This window comes from Mirounga angustirostris, unplaced genomic scaffold, assembly GCF_029215605.1.
Source record: "Mirounga angustirostris isolate CCGP_5_RB_7025 unplaced genomic scaffold, mMirAng1.0.hap1 SCAF_15, whole genome shotgun sequence".
In the NCBI taxonomy this organism is placed as follows: Eukaryota; Metazoa; Chordata; class Mammalia; order Carnivora; family Phocidae; genus Mirounga; species Mirounga angustirostris.
Window position 1 is genome coordinate 73984457 of NW_026991723.1, and position 23574 is coordinate 74008030.

General features: G+C 53.0%; 1 protein-coding gene across 8 annotated transcripts in view; it reads left to right on the forward strand.

The window, feature by feature from the left end:
- The window catches only part of RGS3 (regulator of G protein signaling 3), a 117541-nt gene that overhangs the window by 65412 nt on the left and 28555 nt on the right, over positions 1 to 23574 (forward strand). For 2 of the 8 annotated variants that reach the window (XM_045882986.3, XM_045882982.3), the window contains one exon: positions 3382 to 6501. The exons of 5 other annotated variants lie outside the window; for them this stretch is intronic. In XM_045882986.3, coding sequence (XP_045738942.2) covers positions 3382 to 3489 — 108 coding nt within the window. In that variant the 3' untranslated portion in view covers positions 3490 to 6501. Of the gene's footprint in view, positions 1 to 3381; positions 6502 to 20600; positions 20838 to 23574 lie in introns of those variants that run through there. One more of the 8 variants, XM_045882981.3, reaches the window with a different exon arrangement.

The following is a 23574-nucleotide window of genomic DNA, read 5'->3' on the forward strand; positions in this document are numbered from 1 at the left end:
CGCTGACTGGCAGTGTGACCTTGGGCAAGTCACTCGACTACTCAGTGCTTTGGTGCCTCCATCTGGGAACAACAGTTCCTCCTCCGAAGTGTTGCCAGGAGAGTTAAATGAGATGGTGCATACGCAGTTCATGGCACATTGCCTGGGACGCAGCAGGTGCTCGCTCAACCACAGCGGTGGGGCGTGCACCGCCCCCAGCTCTGCCCCAGCACCCTGTGGCTACCCTCCCATTGTCCAGTTCTTCTACTGATCAGAGACCTGTTGCTGAGGCTGTAGGCTGCCTTGTACCCTTGATCCTGGCTTGGTCACAGTCAGAAACCAGACCATTCTCTTCACTGGGGCGGTCCCTGGGATGATCCATGACTAAACTCATGCCCCCCAGCTTTCTTATATTTTGGGCTTAGCTCCTTCTGGTGTGGGGGGAAGAGTTCTTTCTGCTTCAACTTCAGAGTTTGCAGGCTCTGGAGTGTGTTGGCAACTGTCTTCTCGGTGCCTTGGGCAGTCTGTCCATCTTCGGTTGGGAGGACAGTTTGAGTGGCTGACGGTAGTCTGCATTTCTGAGACAGGCTCTGGGCACTGCAGGCTATGGATTTGGCTGGCTGACACTGGAAGGTCCCCAGAGTTTGGGGCCCAGCTTCGGGGCCACGCCGAGACCTGTGGGCGCCCTGGGCTGGCAACAGTTAGACGCCTCTTCAAATCAAAACTCTTTAAATGTGTGTTTAATGGAGCAGCTGTGTGTTGGGTAGGAAAAGGGTAAAGAAGGAGGGCCTGAGCACTGGGACAACCTCAGAATTGCCTCCTTGCCTGAGAACTAAACCCTGGCGCAGCCCTACGTACCCCACTGGACCACCATCCTTAGAAGGGAGTTATGTAACCATGTTTTGTTAGGCAGGCAGACCCCTTGGGGTCCCAAGCCCAACCTCCCCCACCCCCACCCCCACCATACACACTTCAAGAGTCTTAGCAACTTATTCCTTCTGGTCCCTTACAAAAAGCTCCCCGAGAGAAATTCTGGTAAGTATGATTTCTCCAGGCCCATGGAGTTCCAGGAGGGCTCTAGCAACCTTAGCAACTTGGCCTGGTGGCCATCCAGCTGGCCCACTGGTCGTCCACCTGTGCTCAGCTCCACCAGGTCCCGGCAGCCTCGGAGGTGACTGTGAACATCTTTGCCAAGGGCTGGGCCACAGCCTTTCTGCTAAGGTTGCTGACCTCCAGGGAGAGAGAAGAGGGAAGACCAGGCAGAGCTCAGGCCCCAGCTTCTTGCTTTTCAGGCAGAAAGAGTCCTGCTTGATTAATTTGTCCTGATTGAGTAGCATGCTTTTTTTTTTTTTTTTTAAATGCCTTTCCTTTCTTTGTTCTTTCTGAGAATGCTCCGCCTTCTGCTGTACATGGGGGAAGCCTTTCCCCAGGCTGCTCCCAGCCTTAACTCAGATGCCTCTCTGGGGAAAGAGGGGTTTGCAAGGGAACTCCCCAGAGTCCCATGCCGCCCCTTCTCAACCCTGTTCAACAGTGTTTGCTGATACCCTGGAATGGGGGACCCTTCACACATCTCAAGGAATGCAGAGTTCTTCCCAAATTTGCAAACCATAAATGGGATGCCCCGAACATGAAATGCTTGTTGGGAAAGGCAGAGGTATTGGAAGAAGATGGATTCCAAGAACAACAGAGAGGCAGCTGGGCCACTACCTGTGTGTGGCCTCTGGCAGCTTCTTCCTCAGTGGTCCTGATCGGGCATGGGTCAGGTGGCTCTTTCTGGCTCTTTGAACTTTGGGATTATCCTGAAAGCTTCCCATGGAAGATTATCATGGAGGGCCTGGGGTCATGCAGTCTCCATGAGGGAACCCTGCCCTGCAGATTCCCCCAGGCCTGGATTGCTGTGAACTCAGCTGCCTGTAGCGGCTGGGTCCATTGGGGAAGTCACAGGCTTTCCGTGCTGTCCCCGGAGTACCTGTGGGTTGCTGTCTGGGTTGGGGGGGGCTCCAGCTGGGGCAGTGTGGACACAATGAGGCAGGCAGTGTCTGGCCTGAACCCCTTCTCTGGGAGCTCTGTTGCCTTTCTCCAGCTCCCTCTAAGGTGCCCGCGGTTAGGGACGGGGCTGCCCTGGGTCGGCCCGTGTGAGCTCCCCTTCTCTCTGTAGAATTAAGACCCAGCTTCCTTCCACTCACCACTCACCACACCCTTCTTTCTCATCAGAACTCTGCCTACTTGCTTCAGGATCTATTCCTGGAGGGAACCTACCTTTCTTCTGCCTTGGATAACTTTTACTAGACTCCCCGCCACGGGGAGTGCTGGGATGCTTCTAATCTAGAATAACTCACAGGTAATCCCACCTGGGGCCACTGAGGTTCTGAGCCAGTAGGGACAAATAGGTGCATCTTATTTTGGTTATTCAATCAAATACACATAACAAATGCCTCCTCTGTGCCAGACACTAGGTTAGATCCTTTGGGGTCACAGAGATGGATGGGACCTGTCCTATGGAACTCTCCTTTCATTGGACAGAGGTGACTGGGAATGGCGATCCACGCTTTAAAGGCTGTGCCTGTTGCGTCCTCAGAGCCGTCTGGTGGGGTCTGGGCCACACATTCGTCATCTCCACTCTGTGACCCTCCACTGAGCCCCCACCACACGCACAGCACTGGCCTGGGCCACAGGAAGGCTCTGAGGAGATTAGGCTTCCGACAGCCATCAGGTAGGCGAGGGGCGCAGGGCATCAGGGACTGCTCCGTTCTCGGGGTACTCCCTGGACTCCACGGTGGGAATGCACGGATGGATCTGCCACGTTCTTTCCTTGCGAGATCGCAGTCCAGGGGCGGAGACAGATCTGCCAACGGATTGCTCAAGAACGATACGGCAAGTGATATGGGAGGTGTAAACTCTTACCACTTTGTGACCTCAGGTGGGGCACCGAGCCTTGCTGAGACTCAGTTTTTTCATCAGTAAAGTGGATGGATTAACAGGGTTCTCGTGACGAGTAAGCTCATGTCATGTGCACACAAGAAGAACTCTGTGAACTAGCTGCTTTTGTTACCATTTTAAAGCTATGTTTATTTAGGACGATTCTTCTAGTGGCCTTGCTTATTGAAGCTGAATGCTGCTACCCTGAGCGCATGGGATGATCGCTCCATGTCACTGCCTGGTAACTGCCTGCTGTGTTCCAGGGTGCAGGCAGGGAAACTGAGGCCTCCTGGGCCTGCTCTGGCTCTGAGACTTCTCCCAGATGTGACGCCTTGTCATCTCCACTGGTCAGCTAGAGGCGGGGCCCCGGTGATGCCAGGGTCTGTCTGAGCACCTTAGGAAGGAACAGGGGCAGGTCCTGGAGACAGGCAGCCCTGGCCTTAGTAGACAGCGAGCTAATTCCAGTTCTGTCTGGTTCCACAGAAACTCCACCCTTATGGCTCTCTCCAGCAGGAGATGGGGCCGGCCAACTCAACCAATGCTACCCAGGATAGAAGCTTTACCTCATCAGGACAGACTCTGATTGGCTGAGCAATCCCAAGGGCGGGACTCTGCTTCTGGCAACTTAACCCTTTCTTGGGCATCCCCTACCACACAGTAACCTCACCTCAACTGGACCCAAAACGGAGGACCAAGATGGTGGGCCTAGGGTCATCTGAAGGGAGTGGCCCCACGGGTGTGTGTGGACTGGCATCAGAAGGACCACAGTGGTATGAGAGGCCCTATGGGCACGTCCCAAATGGAGAAGACTCAGATTTTTCCCTACAAGGAAGAAGGAGGAGAAATAGCATCTGGGCTTCCCGTGGTTCCAGGGCCCGCCTTGGGGGCGTAGGAGAGGTTGGCAGAGGTCAGCCATGACGGAGAACAATGTCATCAGCCTCCGCTGCCAGAAGACATCTCCACGCAATCACTTCTTCATCTATTCTCATTCATTCATTCCTTCATCCAGCAGATATTTGGGGGGCATCTACTTTATGCCAGGCTCTAGACTAGGAACTGGGGATTCTGTGGAGAATGAGGTGGATATGGTCTCTGCTCTTTTTTTTTTTTTTTTTAAAGATTTTATTTATTTGAGAGAAAGAAAGCACGCATGAGAGCACGAGGGACAGGGGCCAGAGGGAGAAGCAGACTCCCCACCAAGCAGGGAGCCCGGAGCGGGACTCGATCCCAGGACCCTGGGATCATGACCTGAGCCGAAGGCAGATGCTTAATGACTGAGCCACCCAGGCACCCCATTGTCTCTGCTCTTATCAAGATACCAGTCCTAGTAGGGGAGTGAGCATTAAATAGATCAACACCAACACACACACACACACACACACACACACACACGTGATTACAAACTGATCACCTATGAAGAAAAGAATTCCTTTAAGAGAGAATATTACTGTGTGTGTGGGTGGGTGGGGGATGGGCAGGGAATGTTTAAGTTGAGACCTGCAGGCCAGAAAGGAGTTAGCCAGTCAAGGACTTTGGAAGGAGTGTTGCAGGCAAATAGAACAGCTTGCGGCGAGTACCTGAGATGGGAAGGAGCTTGGCATGCTCGGGCCAACAAAGGCCGGCGTGACTGGAGCTGAGTGAGGAGGCAGACCAGGTGGGTGTGTGGGGGCCAGGTCACGCAAGTGCATGTGCAGAGATCAGTTAAGGGGTCCCTTCGGTCTTCCAGGTGAGGAGCAGTGGTGGCCCGTCCGGGATAGGGATAGTGGTTGGGGAGGTAAGTATGGGACTTTCCAGACCCTGGGATGTGGTGGAGGTTCTGGAATGAGAAGAGAGAATTCCTGGCCCCACCCCCCTTCTCCTCCACTGTGTCTTATTCTCTCAGTGATGCAAGTGAGCACTGGAGCCTGCCTCACAGAGCCTCCTGGCTGGGCCTGGGCGGGCACCAGGGCCGAGTTCTAACAATGGCCCTGGAAGGGGGGGGAGCAGCAGGGGCTTCACGTGGCCCAGGTGGGAAGTTCACAGCCCCCAGGCCTCAGCAGGGACTGCCTGTGCTGTCCCTCCATCCTGTGCTGAATGGCCCGACAGGAAGCTGGGACTCAGCCCTCTGGAAGTGGATTTGGTTTGCTTTCTGCAGAGCTCCCAAGGCTCAGGGACTGGGGCTAGGTGTGGCTCAGCTAAAGGAAGACCTACTGGGGGACAGTGATTAGAGCCCAGCCTGCTCACGGCCTGGAGCAGCTCAGCTCTCATGCCCTTCTCTAACTGCCAAGACCTAGCGGGAGGGAAGCCGGAGGTCACAGGTCCGAGTAATATAGCTCCAACACAAAAGGTATATGTAGGACCATAGTCACTTACATAGAAAAAGGGGGTCAAAGAGGCTGGAGAGATGGCTCAGGCCAGAAAAGCCCCTGGACCTTGGATGGTCTCTGCATCGTGTCCTGTAAGACCTTCTCAGTGCCTTTAGAGAGGGCTCTTATGCCTGGTGAGGTTGCTCAGCGGCTGTGGCCACTTGAACTCCAAGAAGGATGGCCCAGAAGAGAATACTACGTCCCTGACCTCCCATGTAGGCAAGATCAGACATCCCCTGAACAGGGGGGATGGAATGTATCGGCCAGTGACCGGGCTGATGTCCCAGCGCCGCAGGGAAACTGGCTCGGCCCGCTGCCTAGCGTTACACGGTGTCTGTGGGCCAGGACTCAGCCCGCAGGGTTAACTCTCAGAGGCGGAGCAGCTGCGTCTGCACAGACAGCAAGGGGCACTTTGATTTCATTTGATTCCCTTACAAAATGACATTAAGGGGAATGTGAGGCCCGGGAGAATTGCCTGTCTGGGAAGGCAGCAAGCTTGACTCTCTGGGACCTGGTCACCAGATAGGTGAGGACGACAGGAGCTCTGGCCACAGGGACATGGAGAATCCGAACACAACACCGAGCCCCGGGGGCAGGGCTTTCCTCCCAGCTTGTCCCCGACCGGCCGCCGACCTGAGTGGCGCTCCCGTTGGGGTCCTAGGCCCGGCCGGCTGCCGGGGGAGCGGACATCAGCTCCTGGAGGGCCCGGGCCCATCTGGCCAGGGACTGTGGTGAGCCACAGCGCCATCGGCGCTCTGCCTCTCAAATCGATGAAACAATTCACTGGGCTCCACGGGCTTGAGAAGATGAAATATGACCGGGTGGCTGGAGCTCTGCAGCGTCCCAGTCCGTCCCCACCGTCCGGGATGATGGACACGCTATGGAAACTGCGTCTGAGAGTCATAATCACGGGAAACACGGCTGGGCCCCACCCTCCACGTAAATCATGCTAAGAAGCCTACACAATGGTCTCTTTCCTGATGGTCCAATTGTCTTGGTTTGGTGTCTGGGGCCCGGGAGCCGGGAGGACGGGAGCATACCATTTATTGTTGAAAAGGCCATCTGTGCGATTTGAATACAAAGTGATCCTTTAAGTTCCCCTCACACCCTTGGATCCCGTGCTTTCTTAGTTCGCAGGCGCTGGGTCTTTTTGAAACTCTGTCTCTCCTGTAAGTAGCCTTGCCGGGTCTCTGCTGGCCTGGCCTTTTGACCCTTTGGGAGCTGGGACCTGTTGGAAATAATGTTGACATTTCTTTAAGTATGTCTTGTTTGTTTGTTTTAATCCTTTATTTAAAATTTTTTCATCAGTTCAGGCACCAAATCCCTCATTTCTCACACACAGCCCCAAGTGGGGGTCTGCAGAGTGAGGGCGGAGGCTGTCTGTGGGAGGGTGCTTCACAGGGACAGCAGGGCCTTCCGGGATGGCAGCCGCGGTCCCTAGGCATTATTCTCTCCCCAGGCCTTCAGCAGCCTCACTGTACGGATGAAAGGGACTGAGACTCAGAGAAGTTAAATGACTTATCCAAGGTCACACAGCAGGCAAGAGGCCAAGCTAGTCTTCAAGCCAAAGACTTTCAGCCTAAGCCACTGCTCTTCCCAGATGCCAAGGTTTGCCTTTTGGGGGTGGAAGCAGAGAAATCAATCATCTCCTTCTGGAAGAGGCGGGAGGATGATATCGTGCATGTGGAAGCTGTGGACCTTTTAGCTCTAGAAGAGATGCTTTAGGACAAATGAATGAGATGTCTTATTCTCCACATAGTGGAGAGTAAGCTTCCAGAGTTCATATGTCTGAGGGGTGGCCCAGAAAAGCTCAAGAGCTTCACACCAGATTTGATATGGAGGGCAAGAGAGAGTTCCTGAAGATAGGCTCTCAGGGGGCACTGGGATGGTCGGCTGATGCCCCTTTCTCTTTCGCGTCTGGCATTCAAGAGGATCAGCAGACACAGTATTGGGTGCCCAACAGCAATGGAACTGTGGCCAAAGGCAGAAAGGGACAGCTACAGGTTTAGGACCTGAGTCTTGGAAGCAGGCCTTTGACCTGAGCCCTGTCAAAGGTGGGGAGAGAGTCTGCTCTGCATTCTGGGCCCAGATTTTGCTAATTGACTAGTACCAAATCTCAACCCCAAGTAACTGGGAATCAGCTGGACTGGATTTCAGATATTCCCCCCAGGAAGCAGACTCTTTTCCCTAAAAGGCTCAAGTGTTTTCCAGTCTTTCCAGCCTTCTCCTCTCCCCTGCTTGCTGCCCACCTGGCTCTGGACAGACTGCCCACTCCGCCATCTTGCTCTTCTCCTCCACCATGGTGCACTTCCTGCTTTAGCTCTTAATGAAGACAGCACGACCTGACCCTCCATCCTGTCTTGACCTTATCTTCCCTCAAGCCTTTCTCCAAACAGGACCACCATCCTGCAGTTGTTCCCAGGTACTTGGTTTAAGGGTAGAACAATAACACAAGGTGGTCCGGTGAGCGCCTACACTGTGACCTCTGTGATCTCTTTAACCCTCACTCCAGCCCTCATGAGGTTCATTATCCCCATTACACATCTACTTTCCTTACACCCAACTGGTAGACAAAGACGCCGAGTCTTAGAGAAGTTAAGAAACTTGCCCAAGGCCACGCAGCTGGGGTGGCAAGGATTGGACCCTGGCAGCCCAGCTCCAGAGCACCTGCCTTGGATCGCTCTGTATTACTGCTTTCTGGCAATCACAGACCATCCAAGCTGCTTCAGACCACGTGGGAGGCTGTTGTCAGAGTAAAGCCCAGGTCTCTGCTTGGCTCTCAAGGCTCTCCCTGGGTGCGCTATACTCCTGCCGCATGGCTACAGTCCGGCCGCACTGGATTATTTCAACCCTTCTCCAAACTCACTGTGCACGTTCATGTTTTGGCTGTTCCACCTGCAGTTGCCTGCCCTCCTTTGCTGTCCCTGCAGTCCTCAACCTTTAAGGCTTGGCCCCTCTCCTGAGACACCGCTCTCGGGCGTGTGTCAAAGGTGCACCAGAAGTCAGTGCTTCCTTCTCTGTATTCCCGTGGTCTCTTGTTCATCCTTAGCACAGTGTGTTAAGCAGATATGTCTCATCTGCAAGACTGTGAGCTCCTTGGGAGCCAGTGGTGGTCATATCTTATCTATTTCTTTTTCTCTTACTGCCCCATCCTTAGTACGACATGCTCAGGAGATGTTGTAGAATAGAATTGGGTCCTGTGGTTCAAGCCTCTCGTGTTCTAGAATTTAAATGAGGAAACTGAGTCTCAAAGGTAACTCAAGGGAAGTGACCTGGCCACAGTCATGGGACAAGTTAGTGGCTGAGTCAAATCTCCTGTCTTGGCTGAGAGCTTTCTCTGTTGTGCCTCCATCTGGTGAGACCAGAGCCTGGATCCCCACCTGGTTTATTAAACAATCTGGCCAGGCTCATTTCAGGGTCTTGGATACTACCATATTCTGTGCTGATTCCTGGCATTCTCAGAGGCAAAGGACAAACTGACCAGAGCTGCTCCCATGGCTCTCTTCCCCAGGTTTGTGGCCTCCCCTCTCACTGAACCCCTTGCCCTCAGAGAAAACCAGAGTAGGATTCTGAAAATCTTGGTTCCAATCCTGATGGTGCCCGTAACTCACTGTGTGACTTGGGGCAAATTACTTTCTCTCTCTGATCATCTGTTTCTTTACCAAGAAAAATGAGGCAGCTGAGTCTAAATGGGCTCCAGGAGTCATCCTCAAAGCCTCAGGACTCTAACAGCAGGTTAAAGGAAGAGAGAAAACAGACGTTTTGGTCTTCACATTAAAACAAGAGTATGCGCGGTGGATATATGCAAATGCTGTACATGGTTAATATTCATCATGGACTCGTGACACATAAGGTATACTTAATGGATCTTGTACGGGAAGGGATCCCCGTCATAGGTACACAAGTTATAAGCACATTGCTGCTTCCTCCCCACCCAAAGGTGCCTCCTTCCAGGCTGGCCCCTGGGAAGCCAGTACAAAGAGCTTTCCAGCCCCAAATCCTCCCCTCTTCCTTCTTCCTTTCTACTCACCAGACTCTTTTGTTTGAACTTCACATATATATGTTCTTTAACCTTTCCCATGACTGGGTCGGCTCTTTCAAGTGGAATTTGTGGTGATCAATACGCAGTGCCTTTCGTTTCTCGTGTGGTCAGAAATCTCCTTCAGACTCTTCCCCAGAAGTCACCACTGACTTTTTTTTCATTGACTTTAATGTATATCTTCTTTCACTCAAACACTACTCCAGGTAAATTTCCTAAGACAGTGTCTTTCAAATGTGAGCAGCTCTCTGTGATAGCTTTTGGCTATTGTTCCTTGTGGAAGAACATTCAGGGTTAAGTAAGTAGGCTAGCCTGAGGAGCTGACCACCATTTATAACAGAGTTTTCAGTGGGGGAATGCATTCTGAGACCCATAATCAACTCTCAGACGGACTCTGGGAACACAACTCAACACATACCCAAAAGCCGATGAGTACAGTGTTTATTTTATGAATGACTAGAATTTTGATGGAACCATTGAACCTTTGAATGTGGAACTGAAAATCCTCCCTCCTCCCACACTAATACCAGTTGATGAACAAGCTGATTTATAAAAACCAAGACCAAGAGAGGGTCAAGAACCTGGCCAAGGGCTAAGCAGTTGGTGCTAGAACTGGAAGTAGGCCCCAAACCTCTAGCTTCTAGGCCAGTGTTCCTCTTTGGGGACTTTTGAAGAGTCGGCCAGGTTGGGGGTGGTGGGCGGGTGGGGCACAGATGTCCTAGAGATGCCCTCCTTGTCTCACTCAGCTGGAAAAGTAAGTCACCACCAAAAGTAACCACTTTGGGCTGTCATGGAAATAGTGAGAAATGGCTTGGCTAATGGCGTGGGGAGAGGTTGTCTAGTGGGCTGGCCCATCTATAAATTCCTGGTGTGTTCCTGCTGGAGTGGAATGAATGGGCAGCTGTTTTACCTGGGGCTCTGAGCATGGCAGGACTGGTGGAGATGCTCCCTGTGCTCTGTTCTAAAAATAGTGGTGGGAATGGAGCTGAGGGGAAGAGGAGGGGGATCCTTGGGGAGCTGGGTGGGGCACCTCGCCCCCTTCCTCTTCCTGCCAGGCCCTCTGTGAGGAAGGGCCAGAGGTTCAGAGGATTTAGATCTGGGAGGGTCCCGGAGCCATCAGCCCTCACACCCCGTCCACACACAGGAGAGGAGGCCCCACAGGCCCCAAGAGGGGAGAGGACTGGCCAGCAGTGGCTGAGCCCAGGGCAAAGGCCCCAGCTCGTAGGCTCTTTTCCTCCCGCTGTTTCAGCAGGGCAGCTGCGGGCCTCGGGAGGCTTTCTCTCACTGCCTCTAGGCGTGCACAGGGCCTGGGAACTCCTGGGGCCGGATGTGGTTGCTTCCTGAGAGTCGCCCAGCAGGCGAGGAGCACGGCTAGTCTGCCCCCAAGCCCTGACTTCTGCCGGTGGGCCTTCCAGCACCACGCCCTCCGTTTGCTGGTGTCCCCACCCTTGCTAACTTGTTCTGTTGCCTCCTGGCCTGTCTGCAGGGACGGCGGACAAGGGCCTACAGGGCAGAGGGCCTACTAGCTCAGGACCTTTCTCCACCCTCCCTTAGGAACAAGGAGACCTAGCTAAGGTTCAAACCCCAGCTCTGCTTCTCGGTAGCTGTGCAGGTAGTGGTGGGTCACCTAGCATCTGTCAAATGAGATGAGGACCCCTATCTCACTGGATTCTTGGGAACATCCGAGGGGTTGGATTGTGCGAAGTCCCTGGCGTGTAGTAGGTACTCAGTCATGGGAGCTGTCACCACCAGATCGAGCATGGGCACAGGCTTGACTTTCTGCAACCCCCCTCCATGGGGCTTCTACCAATGGAGATATGACAGTTGTTGGTTTGTTTTTTAAAGGCAGTTGACTTTTGTCGTGTTGTTACAAAAAGTGATTGGTGTTTAATATGAAGAAAACATTTAATACAGTTGAACCAGAAGAAGGAAATGAAATTCGCTTTTAATCCCAACACCCAGAGATAACCACTTTTAACATTTGGGGGGTGTATCCTGTCAGGCATTTGTTTATATACACATATATCTACTTGCAAATTGGGGCTATTGGTGCACACAACTTTCTAACTTGTTTTTTTCCATTCAGCAATGTGTAGTGTATCCATGTTTCCATGTCAATAAATATTCTACAGCATCATTTTTAGCACTTGGGGATTATTTCATTGTGTAGGTGAAATAGTTTTATCTAAATAATCTCCAATAGGGGCGCCTGGGTGGCTCAGTCATTAAGTGTCTGCCTTCGGCTCAGGTCATGATCCCAGGGTCCTGGGATTGAGCCCCGCATCGGGCTCCCTGCTCGGCGGGAAGCCTGCTTCTCCCTCTCCCACTCCCCCTGCTTGTGTTCCCTCTCTCGCTGTGTCTCTCTGTGTCACATAAATAAATAAAATCTTTAAAAAAAAAAAAAAATCCTTAGAGGCATATCTTGGTATCCCCAGCATCATCCAATGTACATGTTTGATCCTCTACAAACATTTGTTGAATGAATGAATATTTTGTTAGAATAAGTTCCAGGTAGTAGACTTTCCAAGCCAGAAGGTATATTTTTGTAAAAAAGGTTCTTGGTATCTATTGCTAAATGACTCCCTGGAATGGCTGTACTGATTTATGATCAATACTTTAAAGATTTTATTTATTTGAGAGAGAGAACACAAGCAGAGGAAGGGGCAGTGGGAGAGGGAGAGAGAGAGAGAGAGAGAATCTCAAGCAGACTCTGTGCTGAGTGCGGAGCCTGATGTGGGGCTTGATCTCAAGACCCTGAGATCATGACCTGAGCTGAAACCAAGAGTCGGACACTTAACCAACTGAGCTACCCAGGCACCCCAGGACTTTCCCTTTTTAGCACAGAAAGTCCTGCTTGCTGAGAAACCCCTTAGTCCCAAGCAAACTGAGAGTCTGGGTGAGAGAATGCCCATTTCCCCACACCCTCACCAACACCACATTGTTACACTTTGACGGGGGTTAATTTCTTTGATTACTAGAGATGTTGAATATTTATTTATATGCCTTTAGTCACTTATGTTGCCTCTTTTGTGAGTCATTTTGCACATTTTTAAAATTGCGCTGCTTATAGTTTAACTATTAGTTGACAAGAGCTCTCTGTATAATAAGGATGTTTGTGTTTTATTTATTATTCTTTGAAACTATAGATGTTTCAGATCGACAGGTAGTCTGTCATGTCTATAAATTGTTTTGGTAGTAGTTTTTTGAGATATTATTCATATGTCATATAATTCATTCATTCAGTGTGGGGTTTTTTGGTGTATTTCACAGAGACTTGTGCAACAATCACCACCATCAATATTAGACTCTCCAAAAGAAACCATACCCTATAGCTGTCATCCCCCATCTCCTCCAACCCAAGGCAACCACTGAGACACTTTCTTGTCTCTATAGATTTGCCTATTCTGGACAGTTTGTATCAGTGGAATCCTGTAATATATGGTGTTTGGTGGCCAGCTTCTTTCACTTTGCATCATGTTTTCAGGGTTCATCCATATGGTAGCACATAACAGTGCTTCATTTCTCTCTATGGCTGAATAATATTTCATGGATGGATGGATCCATGGATATACCGCATTTTATTTATCCAGTCATCCATCGATGAACATTTGAGTTGTTCCTACCTTTTAGCTACTATGAATAATGCTGCCATAAATGCTTGTGTGCAGGTTTTTGTGTGGACATATGTATTCACTTCTCCTGAATATATACCTCGCTGTAGAATCCCCAGGTCAAATGGCAACTCTATGTGTAACTTTTGGAGGACTCGCTAGACTGTTTTCAAGAGGGGTTGCGTGGTTTCACATCCCCACCATCAGTGTATTAGGGTTCCACTTTCTCTGCATCCTCTCGGATAACACTTGTTATTTTCCCATTTTAAAAATGATAGCCATCCTAGTGGGTTTGAAGTTGTAGCTCACTGTGGTTTTGAATTGCATTTTTCTGATGACTAATATATCTATAAATTTTTAAGTTTTTTTTTTTTTTTGGCCTTTGGGGTTGTGGTATTCACCACAGGATTATATAATATTCACCCCCCTCGAACTGTTTGGTTTATTTTTCAAATTTTACCCCCCCCCATTAACTGTCTATTCCTACAGCAGGTTTGTTATAGCTTTATGGTAAGTGGTAATCAATGCACACATCCCAAGGCTGCCCTCCCAGTATTCCGCAAAATTTCCTCTGAAATTCTACACCTTCATTCTAGTCTGCCAGTTTTACCCTTACCTTTTCCATAAACATATTTCTTTTTTTTTTTTTTTTAAAGATTTTATTTATCTGACATAAAGAGACACAGTGAGAACAGGAACACAAGCAGGGGGAGTGGGAGAGGGAGAAGCAGGCTTCCTGCCGAGCAGGGAGCCCGATGCGGGGCTCGATCCCAGGACCCCGGGATCATGACCTGAGCCGAAGGCAGACGCTTAACGACTGAGCGACCCAGGCGCCCCCATAAACATATGTCCATATCAGGCATGACACCAGATCTAGAATAGTTTGTCCTCACCTCCTACTGCTCATAGCGAATGAGTCAGCTAGCCCATACTTCTCTTTGCTTTCCTCCGTGCCTCCCAGGGATGGTTGAAATCATCTGGAATTTTAGTTTGTGATTATTATCATTTTTAGACATTCGTCCTGTTATGTTTTAAGAGTCATTTATTTAAATTGCATTTAACTCCTCGATTATGTTGCCAGTGGTTAGGTATATACATGTTTCTGGCTTCCTTGCTTGCCCGTCTCTCAGACACCACACCATCTCATTCTTGACTCCTTGACTTGGATTCATTTTTTTTTCTGGAGAGCTCTCTTGAGTAATTTTTCCAGAAAGGGTCTGTGGGTGGCATAGTTTCTTAGTCTTTCTAAGTCTGAAAATATTTGCCCTCACGTTTGAGTCACCTTTTCCGAAGTAGAGAATTCTAGGCTAACAGTCCTTCTCCAGAAACTTGAGAGTGATGCTTTGTCATCCCAACATTAATGTTGTAGGAAGCGCCGTACTCAGCTGATTCTCTAAAGTTTCTTTATGGAAACAAGCAGGATTTCTCTTTCTGGTCTTGGAATTTAGAAACGTCACCAGATCATTTCTAAGCTGTTTGTTCTCCATTGGTAGTGTTTCCTGGTACCAACCAGGTAAGCTCTTTCAGCTTATACTGGTTCAGGCAAACAGGTGAATGGTGGTGCCCATTCTCTAAGGCAGGAACAGTGAAGAGGGAACAGTTTGGGTGATGGAGGACTAGTTAGTGGGTTCTCATGGAAACAAGAACCTTTAGAGCAGGACTTCTTAAACCGCCTGTGGTGAAGGGCCTTCTGCTTTTATAAAACTCTCACTACATGTGATTTCCCATGCTGGTTTGCTAACGCCAGAACCAACCTTGTACCCAATTCACATTCAGTAAGACCAGTCCGCTGGGCTTGGGCTTGGGTATCATGGCAATGTCAAATGGCTACAAAAGTTTCCAAACACTTGATTTTGCTGCTCATAGCATTGCAAGCCAGTAACAAGAAGTGTGTGGATCAGTACCATTCTGCAGACCACGCTGAGCAACACTGACCTCGTCAAAGCCCGGTGCGCATTTTAGAAACAGGGAAGCTGAGGCCCAGAGAGGAGATTGGCCTTGCCCTAGATCTCACAGGAGACAGCAGCAAAATCAGCATTTCAGTCCGGTCTTTCCTCCGCTGACCGTCTGCTGTGGTGGCCTGGGCCCAAAGCCAGCAGGTCAAGCAGCACGTAGACTCAGGAGGCGCTATACCTAGCAGTCAAGGTCACGGGGCTGGCCTCCAGGTATCTGAGCTGGCGGCTCTGTGCTGAATGCCGGCTGGGAACTCGGGAAGTCAGGGCCCAGCCTGACCCTGGAGCTAGCACAAGCACAGCGGGTTGGGGATTGCTCCCTGAAGCCTGAAATCCTAGGCCGGCATGTGGCTGGTTGGACTGCAGCCAGGAAGGGAGACGGTCTTGGCCCTTGGCCATCCTGTACATCGGCAGCTACCTGAGGTCAGGCTGATGCCGCCGAGGCACAGCAGTGGGTGCCCAGGTTGGAGGCAGGAGCCAGCCAGGGACAGTTCACAGGGACATTTGGTCTCCTGGCTTTCGCCGCACATGGGCCTCTCCTCATTGTGGTTGGGAGATCTAGCTCCCGGGAGCAGATTGTGAATCAGCCTTGCCGCCTGAAGTTGTTGAGGGTAGGGGAAGATGGCAAGAGGAGAAGCGCTTAGGGAACAGGAGCTGGGGGCAGAGCGTACAGGGGAAGAGCATAGGCCTTGGGGCCATTGTTTCTGCCACATGACCTTTCTGTACCTTAGTTTCCCCCTCTGCAAGATGGACCTGTCGCTCAATAAATGTGAACGGCTATCAGCTGGGAGGACATGCCGGGCACCGTGTTAGGCCCTGCTCGTCTGTTAGAACATCAGCAGATACTTTCACATTTGACTCTTCACATCAGCCCTCCCCAGATGAATTCTGTCCTTTTCAGAGGATAGCCCCAATAATGCCAACCCAACAACAATGATGCTGCTACTTACTTGTTACACACTTACTGTATGCTGGGTACTCCACATGCACCACCTCATTTGGTCCTCCGCAGGGCCCAGTGAGGCACATGGTAATAGCCCCATCTTACAGATGAGGCAACTGAGACTCAGAGACATTAAAATGGCTTCCCAAGGTAACTCACACTCTGATTTTTTTTGGACTCCAAAGCCTGTGTTCTTTCTAAATTCCACTGACTGAACTCATTCCTTTAGTGAGAGAGCCTGGAGGGACCTGGGACTGGCCACTGAAAGGGGGCCAGGAGCAGGGCTGGGTCCACCAGATACCCCTCTCTGGCCTCGCTTTAGGGATAGAAGACTGAGGCCAGTCAGGAGGAAGGGACTCACCTGGGTCCTGCAGACTATAGGCCAGAGCCTCCCATGGATTTGAACTTAAGGATACCTGCTGTGTCCTGTCCCACCTCACCGCCTGTAGCTCATGCCCCAAGAACAAGGCTAGTAATACCAGGAAGAGCCAGGTACGTGCCCTTAGCAAGCAGTGGGAGAGCAGGTCCCCTACCCTGGCATTAGGGTCATGGAGGCCAGAACACGGCAGGACAGTCCCTGCCTGCAGCGTCCACGCCATGGTCAGCTATGCTCACTCTCCAGGTCAGATCTTGGGAGCAGGCTACTTCCCTGTCTGCCTGTGACCATAGTTCTGAGCATGGGCTCCAGCGCATGTAGAGATTCAGTGTTTATTGAAATAACAAATGTGTCTTGGCTTACTGTTGTGTGGGGAGGGCCTTTCTGAACGGAGTCCATAGACCTCTAAATCAGGGATGTGAGACCCAATGAGTAAAGGCCCAGAAATTCCTAAGTGGGTTAGCAGATTTAAAGCTTGGGCTGGGGTGGGTGTGTACAGATAATTCTGCAGTCTCCTAAGGCAGCCCAGGCTCATCATACTCTTCTGTAGCAGATTGGGGCAGGAGCAGGGCTCTGGAGAAGGTCAGGCCAACATACCCTGGCCCAGGCTTTCGCTGCCCTGCCACTCAAGCACAGACTTGGCTCTTTTATTCTCCCGGGAGAATGTTCCAGGGAGAATTAAAGCCCGAGCCGCTGCTGGTGGGGACTGCAGTGGTCCTAGTCTGTTACATGCCCTGGAATTCCTGGGACCACACCTCTCCCTGGCTTGTGCCCAGTTTCTGCCCTAGCAGCATCACTCTCCTCCCCAACCCGGAACAAAATCCCAGTGTACTTTGGATCGGAAGGCAGGATGGGGAAACTTATTAAGTAACCTTTGGCAAGGACCCTCCTTTCCTTGAGGAGGGCGTTGCCAGCACGCAGCGTCCCTCAGGTAGAGTCTGCAGGAGGAAGGAGGGTGGGTGGGTTTCCGTGTTCCACGGCTCATGATGGGGTCTTGGGAGCCCAAGCCCGGGCACAGCAGGCTTCATGCAGTGGAGGCAGTAAGGGAGAATGGTGGACACATTGCCGTGGTGCCGCTGCAGGGGAACGGCCCGTCCAGTTGCCTGGGCTGCCTCCTGAGGCTGCTGAATCCCCCTAGGGGCCTCTCTGGAGCCTTGGGCTTTGGCTGGGGGTGCTGCCCCCCAGAAACGGGAGGTACATATACACTGGCTTCCTGCTGACCCTCGCTGGTCCCAGCCCTGGGAGCCGCTGCCGGCTTGTCTGAACAGTGGGAAGTTTGCTTGCGTGATTGGGCCATATAGCCAGCCAGCTTCTCAGGCTAGCCGGGGGTGGGGTGGGGGCTCGTCTGTTGCACGGGCTGCCCTGTGCGGCGGTGCAGGGCACAGTGGAGAGTGGACTGGGTTTGACCCATAGCTCTGCGCTTACTAGCATGTGGCCTTGAGCATGTTTCATCATCTCTCTGCCTTTGTTTACTCATTTGTAAAGTGGGGACATTAGACATCATATCTGATCGGGCTGTGAAGGTTTAACGAGACAATAACAGGGAAGTGCTTTGACCAGTGCTGACACATAGGAAGTGTCAAATAAATGTTTGTTAAGTGAATTATGTGGATCCGTAAATGGGGCCTAGGCCTTGAATGCTCAGGTGCCCATCCCTGTGGCCGGAGAGCCACCTAGATCTCATTGTTCTCTGGACCCCAGTTCGCCCTGTGCTGAACAGCACCATCATTTATGTAGGTCTGAAGAGCACTGGGGTGCAGTGGAAGGAGCACTAGGCTGGGAGGAGCAATCCTTGGTCCCGGCCCTACCACTCAGTTGCTCTGTTTCCTCCGGGCCTCAGTTTCACTGTCTGTAAATGGGAAACAGCAGTGAAAGATCTCCAAGGGCCCTTCTGGCTTAGATAGCCCGAGTGTCCGTGACTCCCCATTCTGCCCCAGGCTCTACACTGGGAGGCCCATCTGCTTCGCCGATTTGTGTCTGGAGCTATGGAGAGGCAGAGGGCAGTGGCTGTGTGGGTTCCAAGTTGATCCAAGTGCTCTCCTGACCTGGTCTGGCAGGCTCCTGGGCCTCAGGGCGCTGAGCTGCTGGGCCCTTTGCTCATTATCCTTGTGGTCCAGAGCACTGATGAATGCATTCTGGATCTGTTCTGGACCCCGCCCCCTGGGCTGGCAGAGCTGTTCTTCCCATCGTGGCACAGTGTCCAATTACAAACTCAGTAGTCTGGCTGTGTGGCTGATGTCTGTCTCCCTCAGGAACTTTGTGAGTGCAGGGCCCAGGTCTGTCCATTCTCTACCGCATCTCGAGGGCCCAGCACGGAACCTGGCATGTAGTTGGTGCTCCAGAACTATTTGTTGATGGAGAGGTGAAGACCCAGCTGAAACCTGGGGGCTCCTCTCATGTCAACTCGGGCTCTCCACCCTAAGCAGTCTTATCCCACGCACCAGAAATGCCATCCTGGCAGTCAGCCCCACTGGAAATGGGTCAGCCCCATTAGAACTGAACTCTCTTGAGACTCACCTTCTTAGTTTCCCAGGATAAGGTGGACCCTGCTTCCCAGGAGCCTGCAGGATGACAGTCTTCCAGTCTGGTGCTGCCCCCAGCAACAAGACAAAGTATTGATCGGAGTTTGTAAGTGACAGCTCAGATGAGGGCTGTTCCAGGTTGACCCTGATATAGGATGTTTTCTTCCACCTGCACGCGAGCGTATGCTTGTACGTGTGAGATGAGACAGGCATGGAGTCAGAGACAGGGGCAGGGAGACGGGCAGCGAGAGGCCTCCAGAGACAGTGAGACTGACACAGGGAGAGTAAGAGGCAGAGGACAGCCCTTCAGCCCGGGGTGGGGTGAGGTGGGAAAGGGGCATGGGGGCTCCTTCTGCCCATAGTTTTTCCTATGTGACATCCCGGGGGGCCCACCACCCCGGTAGTAAGCAGTTTCAGGTTAGAGCTGCTGTCGGATGGGCACCCCTAGCCTGGGCCCCAGGCACAACCCAGGGCGCGTTGTCGATATCAGACAACCAACTGCAACAGCCCCAACATCAGACAGCTTGGCGGTGGCCAAGCAGTGTCCTGGTGGCAGGGCATGCAGGGGTAAGGAGCAGGCACCCTGGAGTTGGCCCCACTGGTCTTCAGTCCTGAAGCTAGCTGTGTGACTTTGGGCAACTTCCAAGCCCATTCTGTACCTGACATTCCCCATCTGTGAGTAGGGTGGTAATAGCCCCTGCCTCACAACGTGCTGGCGAGGATTAAGCGAATTAACGAAAGCCAAATTCTGGGAGTAATGCCTGGCATGGGATCATTGAATTCTCTGAATCCCACAGTTGGGCAGGTCAAGGGTTGTCAGCCCCATTTTACAGATGAGGAACCCAAGGCTCAGAGGTGGGCGGGGACTTGATCGGGGATACCCAGCCAACCAGTGCTGGAGCTGGAACTGGAACTGGGGGCTCCTGCCTCCCAGTGCAGGGCTCTTTCCTCTGAGCGCCCCCATCCCTCTGTTAGGGATGTCTCTTTCACTTGTGGCCCTAACTCTTGAGCTGTTGTACTGTGCTCCTCCCAGCCATCGCACTGTGGGGGAGGAAGCCCCGCGCTCTCTGTCCATCGGATGCCCCGGAGTTTGACACGCACGAGTGCTAAGCTCCGGCTACACTGGATGGTGCTGTTGTGCACTGAGCATAGCCGGCCGCTGCCCCATCCCAGCTCCCCCATCCCGAAGCGGTGACATTCTCGGAGTCCGCCGCACGTTGGCTGCAGGACCCTGGGTTAAATTGCAGCCGCCCACAGGGATGTGAGCAGCGTGGGGGTGGGGGCGTGCCGGGAAGCCCGCGTGACGGGCTCCATCCTGCCGGGAACGGCAGCCAGTGGCTTTGCACTGCCCCTGCGGGGGGAGCCCTCAGCATGGCTGTGGGGTGCACCCGGCTCGGGGATCCCAGTGCCAGGGGCCGCCACCCTCAGCGATGGCTGCCTCTTCCTCCAGAGCGGCCCTTGGGGGGCCTGCCCAGGCCCCGGGGACGGGCACAGGGGAGCCAGGGCCAGTGCGTGCCTGCGTGTGAGTGTGAGCATGTAACCAAGCGGCCGAGAGAACCGGGGCTCCTTGCAGGCTGAAGGACTGGCTGCCGGCAGAGGACGAGGACGCTTCCTGAGACCTCCCGCTCTCCTCCTCCTCCCTGGATGAAAGTGACTTGGGAAATCAGAGTTTTCTTTGATGGAAGAAAGAAAGGCAGAGCAGCGGCTGCCAGCTGGACAGGGTGTGTGTTTGGAAAGGAGGAAGAGGAGGAGGAAGAGGAGGAGGGCAAGGAGGAGGAGGAGGAGGAAGAGGAGGAGGGGCGAGTGATGCAAGGGTTTTGAAAACGCTACCTAGATGTGGGAGGTGGAACCTGGTCATTTGGTTCTGCTTTTGCCAGCAGGTATCGCTGCCCTGGGGAACTTGGGTAAGTCCATAAATAGCTCTGCTGACACAAAGAAGCTCTGTCTGGGGCAGGCGGCTGCTTGACACGGGCGGCCGGGCGGCCAGGAGCTGCCACAGCCACGGCCACCCGCCCGCCCACCCGCCCTCCCACGGGAGGAGCCCAGCCGAGACTGAGACGGAGACCGAGACCGAGACCGGGACCAGGCTGGTGGGCTGGCTGGCAAGAGCAGCAGCCAGGAGTCTCCTGGGTCCCTGCTGGAGTGTGCTGGGTAGGTGCCTTGGTGGCAGGGTGGGTGTGCGGTAGGCGGGGGTGGGAGCACTTGTCCAGGCCACCCCAGGCCCCTGTCTCCATTGTTTCTTCCCCAGGGCAGCCATTGATAGGCATGTTGCAACTAAATCGTGTGTGTTATGCTCTGAGATAGCTCTGTATGTATGTGTGTGTGTGTCTGTCTGTCTGTCTGTCTGTCTTTCTCAGGGTGGGGACCCACAGGGCCGGGGGCATGTAAACCACTATGTGCTCTCCCCACTTCTAGGCTGGTCAGCTGGTTTTTCCTTCTGGGAGAAAGGAATGTTTGGTGACCACAAGTTGGGACACTGCATGGGGAGGGAGTGTCCAGCTAGCCGTGTTGGTGACCATGTCAGGGACGCTGACTCTACTCCAGCCACCAGGGATGGCCCCTCTTGCCTAGTTCGTGTCAGGGAAGGAGATGGTCTGGGGTGGGGGTGGGGTGGGGGGTGGGGAGGTGGGTCTCAGCGGGGGAGGGGGTTGCCTCTGATTCGAGAGACTTCTGCTGAAATGTCCGCAGAAAGCACAAGCGGGGATGCTCTGGCTCCTGAGCCCCTTGAGAAAGGTCCTCCTGCACCTGCTCCCCTGGCTCCAGTTGAGAACTGTAGGCAGGGGGGTAATTGTTAGGGACCTGCTCACCCCACAGAGCTAACCACGGTGAGGGGACAGAGGGCAATCCTTTTATCAACTTGGAAGCCCCACTTCTCTATTCTTGTCCTGAGGTGTCTGGGAAGAACCTTTGTGCCCTGGGACCTCAGCGTTGTGGAAGAGCCATGGTCCAGATTGGGAAGGGGCTGTGTCCACACGGCAGGCCTCTGGCCAGGACCAGGATGGAGGACTTCTGCTTCCTGGAGCAGTGAGGACAGGACACATGGGTGCCATTACCCTGCCTCAGCTCTGAATCTGGTACTCCTGGCTTGAGATGCCTGGTGGGGTACAGAGCCCCCAGGCCCCTCACTGAAAACTTTCCACATCTTGCTGCCCTCAGGCCTATGGCTGGGGGCTACTATATGGCTCCTCCCTCGAGGTGGCTGGAGTGGGTATATCTCTTGGAAGGAAGGAGCTGCAGGGCCTGCCCACCGATACCTGTGGATCCCAGCCAACGTACTGAGGCCATAGTCAGAGTTTCCACCGGGGCCCCTTGAGTCCTCCGTCCCCAGCCAAGGGGCACCTCCCTTCTTCCCCAGCCCTAGCATGAGGCATGCCTTAGCCCAGGGTGGGCCCTTCAGGGAGCCAAGTTCCACAACAGGGCTTGCTTCAGGCCCAGCCTGGCATCTGAAGCAGCCAGGGGGATGGTGAAGATGGAGGCAGCTGAGGCAAGGGACCCCCTGTTGGGAAGTCTCCAGGGCCTTGAACCAGAAACGCTTGATGGGGCTGCTGATCCTAGGACTTGGTATCAGTGAGACCACCCCACCCCCCAGCGTACTTGCCTTTGCACACGTTTCCGCTGCCTGGAAAGCCCATTTCTTCTCTCCAGGTCTTCATCCTGGAGACCCTGAACTTCTACAGCTAGAGCAAATACTCCTGTGGGAACCTGTCTGTCCATTGGTGGTGGCACCCAGGGTGGTTACTTCATGTCTTATTTATGTGGGATCTGGGCCTTATTCATCTCTGGGTCCCAAAGGCCTAGCCTGGGATGCAGGGCATGGTGGGAAAGGGCTAGGATGGGCTTTCCTTGAGGACAAGCCCTGATGTCCAAGTCAGCTCTTTTCTGCCCATCTCCTAGCTCTACATGTCAGAGAGTGCTATTTTGCTCCCATAGGGCCAAGGGGTTGGGGGGTGGGATTTGACAGGAGGTGAAGCAAGGAGAATTTTAGCTTCAGCCTGTCTGAGGTCACGGGGGAGCCTACTTGGGTCATGTTGGGCTGGGTGGTGTTCACACCATGACCTGGGCCATCGAGGATGGAAGGGGCAGCCCTGGCTGCTTTGAATGCAGTGTGCATGGTCCTTTGCACAGACTGCAGTGGCTTAGAGCCCAGCTTGGGCCCCCTTGGGATACTGCCAACCATGGAGGTGGATCTGGGATTTTGTGGGAGGGTGGTCCTCAGCCAGTGGGCTGCCTGGCTTCCCCAGAAAAGGCACAGTTGAGGAGGGAGTACCTGTGCCCAGCTGGGTTCCTGGAGGCCCTTACAGCTTCTTCCCATTTACTTACCCAAGGCCCTGGAGATGGCTGAGTCCATTTGCCTTCTGGACAGATAGGGGAGTAAGGCAGGAGAGGAAGGACTTGCCTGAGGCTCAGTAGCCAAGTGGGGACGAGAACCCAGGTCTCCGGTTTCCCAGCCCAAATCTCTCTTTAACTGGATCACACCAACTGGATGACTCAGAATAAACCTAGCTTTCATCTTGATGTTCCCTCTTTTTTGGACTTCCCAGTGACATGTTCCTTTCTAGAACCCCCCGGCTTACCACCTAGAGCCTGTCTCTCCTCTGAAAAACTGTGTGCAGTACAGAAAGCCCTTGCTGGGCCAACAGGCCAGAGACTGAGGCACATTCTAGCTCCTACTCACTGGATGATCCCAGGCAAATATCCTTCCCCGCCACCCCCCCCCCCCGGCTCAGTTTCCCCTTTGGAGCAACCAGGAACTGGACCAGGTCCCTTGTAGGGATCCAGTTCTTTGATTCTCTGTAGACTCTCTTCCTGGGTTCTGTGAGTCACAGGTCAGGGCGAGGGTCTGGCTCAGCAGGGAAGTAGCCCCTAACCTGTTACTCAGGCATTTTTG